Source organism: Muscardinus avellanarius (genome assembly GCF_963383645.1).
Source record: "Muscardinus avellanarius genome assembly, chromosome: 16".
Classification (NCBI taxonomy): Eukaryota; Metazoa; Chordata; class Mammalia; order Rodentia; family Gliridae; genus Muscardinus; species Muscardinus avellanarius.
The window spans coordinates 34,636,174-34,652,310 of NC_137802.1; the positions used below are offsets into that span (position 1 = coordinate 34,636,174).

General features: G+C 44.1%; 1 protein-coding gene across 6 annotated transcripts in view; it reads left to right on the top strand.

Moving 5' to 3' along the window:
* Nucleotides 1-16,137, top strand: part of BCAS3 (BCAS3 microtubule associated cell migration factor) — a gene marked incomplete at both ends in the record, with an annotated part of 624,117 nt that overhangs the window by 288,123 nt on the left and 319,857 nt on the right. For all 6 annotated transcript variants that reach the window (XM_080712926.1, XM_080712928.1, XM_080712927.1 and 3 more), the window contains 2 exons: nt 6,286-6,482; nt 11,000-11,097. In XM_080712926.1, the coding sequence (XP_080569052.1) occupies nt 6,286-6,482; nt 11,000-11,097 (295 nt within the window). The remainder of the gene's footprint in view (nt 1-6,285; nt 6,483-10,999; nt 11,098-16,137) is intronic.

The window sequence follows — 16,137 nt, forward strand, 5'->3', positions numbered from 1 at the left end:
GTGTGCACCACCATGCCCGGCTTTGGAGTTTGAATTTTAGACAGGCACACTCTTTGGAATACATTTTCTTGAGGTTTAAAATGACAGTTTTTCTTGTAAAAACAGTGGGACCATTCAACAACTTTTGGGACTCCTTTTGTGTGGTTACCGTTTTCTGAAGACAGACTCAAGCTTCCTCCTGGAGTTCAGCCTCGAGCTTTGTGTGAGCCCTGATGAAGCAGGGCGCCCTCCTCTCTCGCCGAGCTCTCGGGACGCTGGCCTGCTAGTGATCTGGAAGCCAGCTCCTTGACAGCTCTAGCCCACTGCTCCTCACCTGGACAGGCAATGCTCTCTTCATCTCATGGGCTTTGAAATAAAAGATACTTGGGCAGTTTTCAAAATGATGCGATTGCAGTTGAGCTGGTTACAAACGCTGTTATGTCTGCCTAGTGTCTGACATCATCTGATGAAGTTAATGACCTGTCTCGGATTACCAATCTGGCAGCTTCTCATTCGAAAGGTGCTTGAGAAAAGTGGATTCCCTTTGTTGTTTCTTTGCTTGCTCAGAAAGTTTCTGGGCAACCTTCCTTTAACTTATCATGACACCAATACTCAAGGGAAACTCCCAGAATGAGGGTTTAGATACTGATTTATGGAAGCCTATCCTGTTTTTTGTTTTGTTTTGTTTTGTTGTTGTTGTTTTTATTTTTGTTACTCAGGATTGGGCCCAGGATGTTCTACCTCTGAATTATACCCCCAGTCCTTTTTTTGTGTGTGTGGCACTGGGGATGGAACCCAGGGTCATTCTACCTCCAAGGTACAACCGCAGCCCTATTTTATTTCTGTATTTTGAAGCAGGGTCTCACAAAATTGCAGATGGCCTCACTAAGTTTATCTGCAACTGGCCACGGACCTGTGATCTTCCTCTCTCAGCCTCCTAAATATTGGGATTACAAATGTGTGCCTCCACACCCAGCTCCCAGTCCTTTTGGTTTTGTTTTGAAACATAGTCTCACTAGGTTGATCTGGATTTCACAACCTTTGAGGCTGATGAGAATCTGTGATCCTCCTTTCTCAATCTTCCAAGTATTAGAATTACAGGTGTGTACCACTATGCCTAGCTCAGTGCATTTTTTTTTTTTATAATGCTCCCAAGAGAAATAAAACCCCAAGTCCACATGCTTTTTCTAAACTCAAAATGTCCGAGAAAGCTGGCAGGGAAACCACTGTCCTTCACTTCCACTTTTCAATTAGAACAAGGGGTAATGCGTGCTGTCAGTGTGAAAGTCTATACAATATGTTTGTGCTGCACACAACAGGAGAGTGAACATGGGAACATCTGGCCATCGCTCGGCGAGATTGCATGGGCATCTGTTTACCTCTCGGCTCTGTGACACGGATGGTTTTGAGCTTAAAATACACAGAATGCTTTATCTGTGGCCTATTTACATTGCTGAATACAACTGTTTGAATCAGAAATCACTGTCCTCAATCTGAGTGGTTTTCTCCCTGTCACTAGTGGGGACGTGAATTTTGTTCCAAGACCAGAATGCTTCTATCAGTTCGGAATCAGAAAGACTGAGCTATGCTCTGTGACCCTTTTCAGTTATGTTTTGTTAAGAATTAATCACTGCTATCAGAGAAGTGGGATTCAGCACAAAAGAATCAGGGCAAAGAGGAGGCACATGGGAAGTCAGTCCCATTAAGTGTTTGCAAGACAAAGGTGTAGCAGTGGTAAGACCTTAAGAAATATGGTCATCACTCAACAAAGTTTGCGTATTTAGTCTTGTATTCACATTGTTCATGTGGAAAATTGTGAAATATATGTATTTTTGTATTTTACCCAATGTCTGCAACCGTTTATTATAATATTCTTGACATTTATTAACTCTTTCCATAGATCATGAAATTTTTTTGAGGTTTTTTTTTATTAATTTATTTTTTAAATTGGTGCATTGTAGTCATATATCAATCACATTGGAGTATAAGACTTGAGAGGATATACAAGCACACATCATCCAATTAGCCCTCCTCCAGCCCCCATCCCATTCCCTCCCCCTCCCTCCATCCCACGTTTCTTTGGTGATTTACTTTGATACATTTGTTTATGTACCTTCTGCGTTTTAAAGAGGCTCCGTCCTCCAGTATTAAATACCCTCTGATTGGTCACATTAGTTGCTTCACTATAGGGCCCTTTCTATAGCTCAACCTCTTCCTGTTGCCCTTTTCCTTCTAGTTATTGCTGATTAAGAGAAGTGTCTGATTTATATTTTCTGCTATATTTCTCTGTGCATGCTGCGTTGCAAGTACCGATCCCACTCTTGATGGTCCCAGTAGTGGCCTGGCTACTTAGTGGACTGATCCAGACCTCGCTGGCTCAAGCAGTGGCCTTGCCTCATGGGAGGCCCCAGTTCTGGTCTCGCTGGCCCCTGCACCGGTCTAACCCCTAAGCTGGCTTTGGTCCCGGCCTTGGAGGCCGCAGGAGTGAACTTGCCTCACGCCAGGCTCCGATGCTGGCCATTGGCCCCTGCACCGGCCTAACCCCTTGGCAGGATTCCAATCCCGGCCTCGGAGGCCCCAGCACCAGCCTAGCCTCATGGCAGGCTCCAATGCCGGCCTCGTTGGCCCCAGCACCGGCCTAACCCCTCAGCAGGTTCCGTTCCTGGGTTAGGAGGCCCCAACACCGGCCTTGCCTCACGGCAGGCTCCAATGCCGGCCTCGCTGGCCCCAGCATCGGCCTCACCCCTCGGCAGGCTCCGATACTGGCCTCGGAGTTCCCAGCACCGGCCATGCCTCACGGCAGGCTGCGATGCCGGCCTCACTGGCTCCAGCACCGGCCTAACCCCTCAGCAGGCTCTTATCCTGGCCTAGGAGGCCCCAGTATCGGCCTTGCCTCACGGCAGGCTCCGATGCTGGCCTCGCTGGCCCCAGAACCGGCCTAACCCCTCGGCAGGCTCTTATCCTGGCCTTGGAGGCCCCAGTACCGGCCTTGCCTCAAGGCAGGCTCCGATGCCGGCCTCACTGGCCCCAGCACCGGCCTAACCCCTCGGCAGGCTCCGATTCCGGCCTCGGAGGCCCCAGCACTGGTCATGCCTCACGGCAGGCTCCGATGCCGGCCTCGCTAGCCCCAGCACCGGCCTAACCCCTCGGCAGGCTCTTATCCTGGCCTTGGAGGCCCCAGTACCGGCCTTGCCTCAAGGCAGGCTCCGATGCTGGCCTCGCTGGCCCCAGTTCCGGCCTAACCCCTCGGCAGGCTCTTATCCCGGCCTCAGATGCCCCAGTACCGGCCTTGCCTTACGGCAAGCTCCGATGCCGGCCTCGCTGGCCCCAGCACCGGCCTAACCCCTCAGCAGGCTCTTATCCTGGCCTCGGAGGCCCCAGTACCGGCCTTGCCTCAAGGCAGGCTCCGATGCCAGCCTTGCTGACCCCAGCACTGGCCTAACCCCTCGGCAGGCTATTATCCTGGCCTTGGAGGCCCCAGCACTGGTCATGCCTCACGGCAGGCTCCGATGCCGGTCTCGCTGGCCCCAGCACCGGCCTAACCCCTCAGCAGGTCCCGGACCCGACCTCGGAGGCCCCAGCACAAGCCTTGCCTCATGGCAGGCTCCAATGCCGGCCTCGCTGGCCTCAGCATCGGTCTAACCCCTCGGCAGGTTCCAATCCAGGCCACGGAGGCCTCAGTAGTGGCCTTGCCTCACAGCAAGCTCCGATGTCGGCCACTGGCCCCGGCGCCCGCCTAACCCCTCAGCAGGTTCCGATCACTGTCTCTGTGGTTATTATTTCAAAGGTTCCAGGTGTAATGTATCAGATCTCTGCCTCCCCTGAGTATTGGCCACTGGCATTGCCACTGCCTCCACCGTTTCAAATCCTTCCCAGGCTCTTTTTCCACTCTGAATGTTGTCCAGTGTTCCTAAGCATGCGTGATGGTAGCATTCGACATTTGGTGTAATTTCTCCAAAAAAATAAAGTTGGTAAGATCCGGTTTCTGCTTCTCCTGAATACAAGTCTCCACCACCATCGCGGAGAACTCTTTCAACACCGCATTTCTCCTTGGTCTCCGCTAAACTCTCTCCTTACAGGTGATGTCTGAGATTCTTAACAATATAGAGAAATAGCAGTCCTCTTTCACGGCGAATTTTTCCATAAGTTCCAGTGCATTTAGATAAGTTTTGTCTGCATCTCCAGTGTCCTGGCATCCATAACGGCTTTCTTACCTCCTCTCCGATATTTTTCTTTATCTTTTTCTGTTCTGGGCCCGGTTTCTCCAGGGGTCTGGCGTGCTACTCGCAGTTCGCCCGGGGCCCAGAGTCCCGCGACCCGGGCCCTGGCTGGTGTGCGCCGCGCGCGACCCCCGCCCAGAACCCAGCGTCTTACTGGGTCCGGTTTCTCCAGGGGTCTGGCGTGCTACACGCAGTTCGGCCTGGGGCCCAGAGTCCCGCAACCCGGGCCCCATCTGGCGTGCCCCACGCGCGACCCCCGCCCAGAACCCAGCGTCTTACTGGGCCCGCTTTCTCCAGGGGTCTGGCGTGCTACACGCAGTTCGGCCCGGGGCCCAGGGTCCCGGGGCCCAGGGTCCTGCGACCCGGGCCCCGGCTGGTAGATCATGAAATTTATAAAGCATTTTGGCATCACCCCTTGGCTGAACCTGAAATGCCCATGTCAGTCTTTGGGGCATTTGAGAAAACACTCTAAGTAAATAACTTTTTAAAACAAACTGAATCTAGTTGGTAAAAATACATTATTTCGTTTTAATTAGGTTTTGGCTGGGTGTGGTGGTATATACCTGCAATTCCAGTATTTGGGAGGCTGAGACAGGAAGATTGCAGTTCTTCGAGTAGGCTCAGCAACTTACTGAGGCCCTCCACAACGTGCTGGGACTCGTCCTGTTTCAAAATAAAAAACTAGCTGGGCGTGGTGGCGCACACTTGTAATCCCCACGCTTGGGAGGTGGAGACAGGAGGATCGCGCAGGTTCGAAGCCAGCCGCATTGGCTTAAGAGACCCTGTTTCCAAATAAGAAAAAGTATAAAATAGGTCTGGGATTGTAGCCCGGAGGTAGAAGGGCTTCCAGGAACCCCAGTACCACCAAAATAATAATAATAATAATAATAATAATAATAACAACAACAACAACAACAACAACAACAACAACATAAAAAATAATAAAGGCTAGGGTGTCACTCAGACCAAAAAATAAAAGAACCAGTCTAAAGTAAGTTTAACACTTTTAACAAGTTTATTTTTATAATAAAATACTATAACATTTATGCTGTTTCTGAAATCCCTCTAACATATGTGTGCATGTCTGTGCATGTTTGGTAATGAGTATTAAACTTGGGGTGACTACCCCTGGGAAATACCCTAGCCCTATTTCTTTTTTTTTTTTTTTTGTGGTACGGGAGGGGGTAGAACCCAGGGGCTTTCTGCCGCCAGGCTACACCCCCAGCTTTATTTTATAATTTATTTGGAAACACTAAGTTGCTGAGATCCTCAGTAAGTAGCTGAGGCTGGCTTCGAACCCATGTGATCCTCCTGTCTCAGCCTCCCAAGCACTGGGATTACAAGCGTGTGCCACCATGCCCGGCTCGCCCTATTTTATTTTTATCTTAAAATTGAGTCTCTAAATTATATGTACTGGCCTTGAACATGTGATCCATCTGTCAGCCTCCTGAGGAGGATACTGGGGATTGAACCCAGGGGAATTCTACCTTTCAGCTACACTCCTAGCCCGATTTTCTTTTTATTTTAAAACAGGATCTTGCTAGGTTGCTGATAGTCTCACCACTTGTTGAGGCTGTCCTCAAACCTGCTATCCTCCTGTTTCCGTCTTGGCCCAAGAGTTGAGATTACAGGTGTGCACCACCACACCTGGCTAAGGAATTAATGTGTGGATAAAAGGTGTAATATCCAGTGTATATCCACAATGTGGTAAGTAGTCTAGAATTAATGAAAAAAAAAATAGGCCCTTGGGAACCAAAGCCAGTTCTATGAGCTAGACAACCAGCCATTTTATTGTCTTGGGATTTTTATGTATTTCTTATGTTGTCTGTGTGTAATTGTGACTTGTGTATGTGTGCGTGTGCCTAAAACATTTTTTCATGTTAATTAAAACCCAAAGAGGGATAAACTGCATGCCCATTTTGTCTGAAATTGAAATTGTGATTGACACTTGACCCTGGGAGGTCTGTCATTCATATGTCATCAAGGCGGGCTTCCGGGAGAATGTGGATCCCAAAGAATGGGTGTAGAGATGGTGGCAGGCTCTCAGAGCAGGCCATCATGAATCATGATCCCCACTCTTTTCCAGGTTGAAATTGTGACACACACGGGCCCTCATAGGCGCCTGTGGATGGGTCCGCAGTTCCAGTTCAAAACCATTCACCCCTCAGGCCAGACCACAGTCATATCCTCCAGCTCCTCTGTGCTGCAGTCTCACGGTCCCAGCGACACTCCCCAGCCTCTCCTGGATTTTGACACAGATGATCTGGATCTCAACAGTCTCAGGTAGGAAAGAAAAATGTAGTAGTTACTGCAAAGGCAGCAGTCACATATTCATTTGAATGGGCATTCTGCCTCGTTTTGCATTTCACCCTGTGACACAGATCATGTTGCCACCATCACGGACTCTTCTTTGTGATTCCCCATCTTCATGTGTGATCTGATTGCTATGATCTGATTATGTGTGATAAATATTTGTGTTTCTGATAGAATTTTCTTTTAATGTCCTATTCAGTACACTTCTTTTTCCTTGTATTTGGTACTTTTTTAAAATTATGAAGCAGGTTCTCACTACGTGGTTGAGGCTGGCCTGGAACCTGCGCTCCTCTTGTCTCAGCCTCCCAAGTACTTTGATTACAGGCCTACACTACTGTGCCCAGCTTGTTCAGTGCACTTTTAAAATCTAATTTCACTTATGATGCTTTTTTGCTCATATTTATAAATGGAGTCTGATTACGTCTTTTTCCTGAACGTTCTGAAGTCAGTATTACCTTTCAGTTAAATTTTATCTCTGATTTTCATCTCATCCTGCTTCTTGTTTTAGATGATAAAAAAAGCTTTGGATATGAAAGTGTTACTATAAATTCATTTATAATTTGTCATTTGTATTCTCATAATATATATTCTCCTAGACTCCATTTTACTGTAATCCTAATACAAGTGTACAATGTATGCATTTATTATAACTTATTTTTAATGCATTTCAGATTTTTTTACTTTAGCAGCTTCACATTTGTGTCACATTTAGGGATGGCATAGCACGAAGGGCTCAGACTAATGCCGTACAGTCTCCCTTTTGATGTCTCTCACTTTGCAAAAAAAAATTTTATCAGGGATGGTGGCTTACACTTAAAATCCTAGTGCTCAAGATGCTGAGACAGGAGGATCGCAGGTTCGAGGCCAGCCTCGGAAACTTAGTGTGACCCTCTGCAAATTTGTAAGACCCTGTTTCAAAGTAAAGAATAAAATAGGGCTGGGGATGTACCTCAGAGGTAGAATGTCCCTGGGTTCAGTCCCCAGTGAACACACGTACGCGCGTGCGCGCGCGCACACACACACACACACACACACACACACACGCGCAAAACTGTTATGTATCTAGATTTTTTTTCCTTTCAGTACTGGGGACGGAATCCAGGGGCATTCTCCCTCCGAGCTATACCCCTAGGCCTAATTTTTATTCTTTATTTTGAAACAGAGTCTCAGTGAGTTGCAGAGGGCCTCACTAAGTAGCTGAGGCTGTCTGCAAACCACGATCCTCCTGTCTCAGCCTCCTGAATGCTGGGATTTCAAGCGTGCACCACCACAACCCAGAATGTATCTAGATTTGATTTAATACAGCCAACTAAGTTTCTTTCTTTATGTCTTTTTAAATAAAACCATAGGGCCAGGCATAGTGGTGCACGCTTGTAATCCCTGCGCTTGGGAGGCAGAGACAGGAGGATCGCGCAGGTTCGAAGCTAGCCACACTGGCTTAAGAGACCCTGTTTCCAAATAAAAAAGTATAAAACAGGTCTGGGAGTGTAGCCCCGAGGTAGAAGGGCTTCCAGGAACCCCAGAACCACCAATAAATAAATAAATAAATAAATAAATAAATAAATAAATAAATAAAACCATAGGGAGATATATTCCATTCACATATTGGTGGTACTGGGGTTCCTGGAAGCCCTTCTCCCTTTGTGCTACTCCCAGACATATATATATATATTTTTTTTTTTTTAAATTTGGAAACAGGGTCTCTTACACCAGTGCAGCTGGCTTCAAACCTGCGCAATCCTCCTGTCTCTGCCTCCCAATCGCGGGGATTACAAGCGTGCGCCACCACGCCCGGCTGCTAGAAATATTTTTATTTCTTTCTCAACAGCAATAACATTTTTGATGAGAAAACAAATTTATTGCAATGCTGGATTAGGCTTTTTAGTGTATTTTTAAATGGAATACCTATTTACTGAGCACCAGGCACTCTGCTAGGTGTGGGAATCTACCTAGGGTATAGCCGCTGCCTACTTGAGCTTCCCTGATGATCTCCAAGCGTCAGGCACTTAATGTGTCCCGGTCGCAATTCTCAGCTCTACTCCATCCTGTTCTTGTTCCTTCCTTTCTCATCTCTCTAAGTGACTCCTCAAGCACCTTGCACTCAAGCTGGAATCTAGGGGCAATCCTTGACAGTTTCTTCTTTCTCACCTGCCACATGTAATTCATCACGTTAGGTTATTTCTGTTCCGGAACGTATTTTGGAACCTTCCACTCCATCCGCACCGCCAGCCCCCAGCAACTGCGAGTCTCGGCAGTAGGCTCACCGTGCAGCTCCCTGTTGACGTCTTCACTTTCTTCCATGATGTATCTTCCTAAAGAATGATTCCAGCCGGCATGGTGGCGCACGCTTGCAATCCCAGCCTTTGGGAGGCTGAAACAGGAGGATCACAGTTCACTGACAGCCTCGGCTACTTAGTGAGGCCCTTTGTGACTCAGTGAGACCCCGTTTAAAAAAAAAACGAATAAAAAATTAGGACTGGGGGTATTACTTAATGGTAGAATGCCCCTGGGTTCCATCCCCAGTATCGCAAAACAACAACAACAACCATAAAAATATGCTGGCCTAGTGGGCACATCTGTAATCTTAGTACTTGGGAGGCTGAGACAGGAAGATTGCAGGGTGGTACCTTGCCTCAGCAATGTAGTGAGGTCCAAGGCAGCTTGGAAGACCCTGTTTTAAAATAAAATATAGTGCTTCATGTGTAGCTCTCAAGTAGGATGCCACTAAGTTTGATCTACAGTACCACAAAGCACCCACAAAACATGTGCATGCATTTTGGTAATGTAATTATAAAATAACTATTTATTGAATATTAATGGCGTATCAGCATTATTTGGGTAAGAGGTAGAAAACTTTTCCTACATCCCTGAAAATGCAGTTTTTTTTTATTGAAAATTTTTGGTTCATGGTCAGTTAAATCCAAGAGCTTAAAACCATGGATACAGAGGGCCAGGTATACTATGCACACACAGATCCAAGTCCTATTTTAGCCCCATCCAATCTTACGAGATATAGACCCTGGATGCAGTCATGTATCACCAAAATGAAGTGTGTTTTCATGTGATTTTGTCACTGTGTGGATATCATATTGTGAACTTACTGAGAGGCCTTCAAGACCATTGGGCAAAATGTCCTCACCTAGTTGCCATCATGTATATGGTCTGTTGATTACCTATACTTAATTGCCCAGTGAATGACTATATTATCCTTTTTCATTCTGAGCTTTTATTATCAGTCTTCTCATTCCAAATTTTAGTTTTCTTTGGCATCAGTTCATTAATATTCTTATGTCATATATCCACATTGAGCTTTTTTTTTTTTTTTCCTGTATGAGAGATTGGAACCCTGGTATTTGAAACAGGGTCTCACTAAGTTGCAGAGGGCCTGAGTACTGAGGCTGCCGAGCACCTTGATCCTCCTGTTTCAGCCTCCAAAGCATGGAGATTACAAGTGTGCTCCACCATGCCCAGCTCGCATGGAGCTTTTTATTTCATGGTTTTTTTTTTTTACCTCTTCTGAAAATATTGCTGACATGCAGTTAATATTTAGTAAATACTTATTTTGTGATTGAGTTAACTAGAAATGCCTTTATATATGTTGTTTTAATAAGATTGTCTTCCTCATCGTTGCCTAGAACTCCAAGATAGCTTACTTATACAGATTTCCTTCCTTCCTTCCTTCCTTCCTTCCTCCCTTCCTTCCTTCCTTCCTTCCTTCCTTCCTTCCTTCCTTCCTTCCTTCCTTCCTTCCATGCTGAGGATCTACTCCAGGACCTGGATACCTCCAGGCAAAGACATTTTTATGTTAATAATACTTCTTTTATTGGAACTGGAAAGAATCCTGTAGTATTTAGATGTTGATCATTCTTCAGCTACTTGACATTATACATAATTAATTGCAGTTTGCTGAGGTCCTGATTGATTGTTACACACTGTTTTGTAATTTTATGGAGGCTTCGCAGTAGTGAAGCCCTCTCCCTGCACCCACAGCACCACTTTGTTATCGCATGCTTACCGTCATACACTAACTTCCACTGGTGATTACATGGAAGTTTCTTACAATTTTGAGTTTCATGTTGCTGCTTTTTATGGAACTCATTACTAGCCCTGACGTCATCATTTATGAATTTAAGGAGTCTTAGAATCTTCATATGTGTACCTTGCAAATGCCAAAGGTTTCATTATAAAAAATTATAGTATTTGTATCGCTATTCTACTAGTTCTATCACTTTAATGTCAGTTTTCAACCCCTTAAAAATCTGTCAAATAATATTATGGTAAGTTAGAAAGGGTACCGCGCAGAGAGAATGCCTTGTTTTAGCTGTGTGCCAGAATTAGGGACCTTTAGCTTCCTCTTTTTCTGGGTTTAGAATGAATGATTCTTTTACGGTTTGGGCTCTTCCAACATTCCTGGTTTAAGGTCTGTTTCAGCAAGCCATGGTTTTCATGCCAGTAACATATGTGAATTAAATTAAATTGTGTTGCAGGATCCAGCCCGTCCGCTCTGACCCCGTCAGCATGCCAGGCTCGTCGCGTCCAGTGTCTGATCGAAGGGGAGTTTCCACGGTGATTGATGCTGCTTCAGGTAGAGAACTTGCCCTCCCGTGTGCACTGGGCATTTCTGTGCAATTGCAAACTTATTCCCTTGCACATTGTTGAGGATGATATTCATTCGCATTCCTCTTTTCATTTCTATTAGGGTTGTCTTTGTCTTAATACAGAGCTGTTTATATATTCAGTACCAAACAGTGCTGTGCATTTCAACCTTCTCAACGTTGGTAAATGGTCCAGTGGAGTTGGCACTTGATTAAATGTAATGAGCATGGTATTGAAGGCTACAGGGTTGATGACGGTTTTGCCTTTGATCACTGAAATGTAGAGAAGCAACCCTGACAGAGAACGTAAATACAATATATGGATTCAATTTACTCAACCTGTTGAGTATCAAAGTGACTGATGTGTGGATGTAGAGAGCTTCCAAGTACTACAACGTGGATGGTTTGATTATTGAAAGCATAGCATTTAGAAACTCATTAAGTTAACTCTGGTCTATCTATCACAGTTATTAATTTCCTATCCGCGGAGTCAGTCTGTGAATATGTATCATTCATACCTGGTAGGCGATTTGCTTTTGTAGGTGATACTTGTAACCTTAGTATTGTATCAACGTTTTCAATAGAGCCTGCTTACTAGTTGCTGATAGTATATTTTCTCATCTCTAAGAGGAGTGATAAAATAAGTGCACGGGAGGGCTTGCATTGTGGTGCAGCTGGGGAACATCTGAAGATCATATACAGCAGGAATTTTGTTCACAAATGTCTCTCACAAGTAGAATTATTAAATACTCCGCATTAGTCAGACAGTTGAGTCTGAGAGGATTTTAATCTATAGCGGTTCAAAATCCCTGGAGACTGCTGATTTGATTGAGGCTTAAACCTGTGAAAGAAAATGGAAACCGCCACAAAACTGACTTGTGAAGGTCACTTTTAAAAGACCTAAGCTTCTGATTTTTACTGTCGCTCAGTGTGTTTCAAAGCTAATGAGTTTAATACATTTTCTTAGCACTCTGATTTTTTTTAGCTGGTGGGCTGTACTGTATGTCTGGTTGAGCTATCCACATTCAAGGCTGCACCATCAGTTTTAATGTGGACAATTCCTTTAGAAGACTCAGTTTTTTGTTTCTTTGCTTTAACTTGGCAAGTATGGTTGTCTCCTGGAAAACAAATACAGAAATATATAATCTCTGTCCCTGTTTCCCTGCGTTGAATGGGACGGGGCGGTAGGTAACTTACACATATATTTTTCACAGTCTTAATCTATGACTGTTAACAGATCATACAGATTTAGAATTATCATGTGCAATCCTGGAAATGTTGGGTATTTTATCCTGAAGCATTTTATTCAGAATTACGAGAATTACCAGGCCTTGTTGGTCCTTGTAAATACTCTTATACTACCATATTATTAATATTTTATTGTCAAGTGACTGGCCACTTGCAACACATATTGCTAAAGCACTTAACATGTGTTTTTAAAATTGTGAACATTCAGTCTTGCAGAGCGGCACACTTCTGTAATCCCCAGTATTGGGGGGCTGAGACAGGAGGTTCGCAATCCCCAGGAGAGCCTCAGCAACTTAGCGAAACCCTATTTCAAAATAAAGAGAGAAATTGGGTTGAGGGCGTATCTCAGAGATAGAAGAACTCTGCGTTCAATCCCAAGTATTACTAAAAAATAAAATAAAAATGTGCATATTCAATGAAGTAGTCTGAGATAATGGTCCGTATGTATCACGTCGTAACACTGCCTCTCTGTCAAATAGTCTCATGTAACAAGGAGAAACTTGGCTTGCTGTTGCACCCAGAGCTGTACTTAGCTGTTGCAGGAAGCACTCTTAAGCTGACTTTTCAGAGACACATCAGCTCTCTGCCCCTGGCGTGCTACTTGGTGCCTAGCGTGTCCTAGGAGTTTCTAGGTTCGCGCTCTGTGGCTTTAAGCTTTTATCTGAAATTGCAGATTTGTTGGGTAGGGACAGGACTTTTTGGTGGCTAAGATGTATTATTATTTCTTCTAGGCCTATTTTCCCTCCAGAAAGCCATGGTTTCTTTGTGAATGACGGCTGAGCAGTGACACGTGTTGCTCCTTTCTTTAGCTTTGCGCTGCAGACGCTCCGTAGATGAGGAATTGGACTTGTATGAATAAGTCTATCTTCAGCTGCCTCTCAAATGGCCTGGATCCCTTCTGAATGAGGAATATATGTTGTTCGTATTTTTTGAGTAAATAATGTTTTCTTGTGGAACCTCTGTCTACTTTATCTAATAGGATCGTTGTTGTTAACAGAATTAATTTCCTACTGATGTTTAACAAAAGGAGGCTATTTAGTCCTTTATTGAGACAAGTTTATGGGAAAATTCCATTTTAGAATCTTCTGTTTATAGGAGTCTAGCTGGAGTCAGGATTATGGGTGTATCACTGTAATCCCAGTATTTGGGAGGTTGAGACAGGAATACTGTAGGATCAAGGCCAATCTTAGCAATTTAGTGAGACCCTGTTTCACAATAAGATAAAAGGGGCTAGGGATGTAACTAGGAGGCAGAATGCTTCTCAGTTCCATCCTTAGTTCCAGGTTAAAAGAAAATGGCCACACGTCTATAATCTAGCTACTTGGGTTCGGGGTTTACTGAGGTTGGAGTATTGCAAGTTTGATGCCAGCCTGTGCAACTAGTAAGACCCTGCAACGTAATAAGTAAGTGGGCTGGGAATGTGACTCAGTGGGAGAGAGCTTGTTTATCATGTGTGAGCCCTGGGTCCAATCCCTCCCAGTTCCTAAAACCAAATAATAAATAATTTCAAAAATAAAAACAGATGTTAAACAAATAAATAATAAAAAACTATGAAAAACGTCTACTACATTGTTGTAACTGCTCTTTTAAGCCCAGACGTACTCCTGTCCTATGACCCAAGCCTTGGAGCCAGTGCACGTTAGGAAGATGCTCACGCACTCGATTGCCTGTTGCTCAGAAGTCACCACTGTGGCGTCCCCTTTTTGGGGTGTCATGACTTTGTACTTCCTTCCAGCATTTTCTATTAGTTCATATATTGGCTTTTTAATTATTGCAGCACACTTCACAGCTGTCCTTTTTCAGTGACAGCTCTTCTTCTGTCTAGCCTGATGGTATATACTAATTTCTTTACGTTACTACTTTTCAGAGATTCAGAGGTGAAAATACTTGGTTTAGCTGATCGTGGTAATGCATGCCTATAATCCCAGTACTTGGTCATCTGAGAAAAAAGGATTGCAGTTTTGAAGACAGGATTAACAACATAGCAAGACTAATGGAATAGGAGGCACATATATATACATTTTTTTTTTCGGGTCTCAGGATGGAACCCAGGGGCATTCAACCTCCGAGCTACACCCCCTGCCCTATTTTTTATTCTTTATTTTGAAACTGGGTCTCACTGAGTTGCAGAAGGTCTCTCTAAGTAGCTGAGGCTGTCCACGAACCGCGATCCTCTGGGTCTCAGCCTCCCGAATGCTGGGATTACAAGCGTGCACCACCACGCCTGGCTAGCAAGACTCTTTCTTAAATTAATTCAATCCCTAGTAGTGAAAAAAAATATTTTAGCTTTGGATCTACCATTTATGTTTAGATCTCTGATTGTTAGTCTGGCAGTGTTTATCAGTTGAAATCAAAAGAGTTAAGGAGTGCTCTGTATCACTCTTACTAAGATGTTTTTTTTTAATCATTTCACAATTGTAACACTTTCATAATCATGTGGTAATCTCTGTCCTACTCCTTCATATAGAAATATATGTTCCATATATAATACACACACTCACATATATATGCACATATATGTATATATACAGAGATATAAAATATATTTATGTATAAATATATTTTATTGTTTATTGATACTGCAGATTGAACCCATGGACATTTTGCCTCTGAGCTATACCCCCAGCCCTTTTTATTTTTATTTTGGAACTGGTTCTTTACTAGGTTGTTGATGGTTTCGCCACATTGCTGAGGCTATCCTTAAGTCTGCAGTCCTCTTGTCTCAACATGTGACATGTGATATGTTTGGCTTATTAACTTCAGTGATCTAAGCACAGAGTAATTTCTATGCCTTTAGATCTCTATAAACCAACTCTTACTATCTATGTATAAACTTGTGTATTCTAGTTCCTTAGAACCTCTATAAGTACTTAATGACATGTTTCATCTTTTCTTTGGTGATACCAAAAAAAAAAAAAAACTGTCTTATATAAAGTCTGGGAGTTAGATAATGGCCAGGTGTTGCCTTCTTGGCTAAGAAGAGGCCTTTTGGGCCGGGTGTGGTGGCGCACGCTTGTAATCCCAGCGTTTGGGAGGCTGAGACCAGAGGGATCGCGGTTTGTGGACAACCTCAGCTACTTATTGAGGCCCTCTGCAACTTAGTGAGACCCTGTTTCAAAATAAAGAATAAAAAGCAGGGCAGAGAGTGTAGCTCGGAGGTCAAATGCCCCTGGTTTCCATCCCCAGACCTGCAAAAAAAGAAAAAAAAAATTAAATTAAAAAAGAAGAGGCCCTTTGGAAGTGGGCACTTTATGTGATTTTTCACCTAAGATGTGGGCTCTTGAAAACAACAAGCCTTAATACAGCTACTCAGTTGTCCCTCCTCCATCTAACCATCGACAGTCTTTGATCATAGACATATTATTAGATAAAACTGTGGATTGATTTCTTGACTTTTTTGTCTATACATTATTTTTGTTTTGTATATCAAAGAATTTCTTCTCATTTGTACCTTATAATATATACCTGCACTATCATAAAAGTGTTGGACTTTTAAGGAGAAAGCAGAGAGGGAGCTGCAGGTGCCTGGTTTGAAATTTGCTTGCCCCGGTGGGGGCTGCGTTTTTCCCAGCCTGTACCTTTTCGCGGCCTCACTAGCCCAGTTACTTGGTCCCTTACTCCTCCCGTTAGGAGGCCCATTGAGATCTGGTTCACTTTGAATTTGTCCTACTTGTAGTTTTACCATGGAGATTAATGTTTACAACAAAAACATTCAAACAACTCAGAGCGAACAAGAAATTGATGCCTGGCTTGCATGAAGTGGACACATCTTTATATATTCT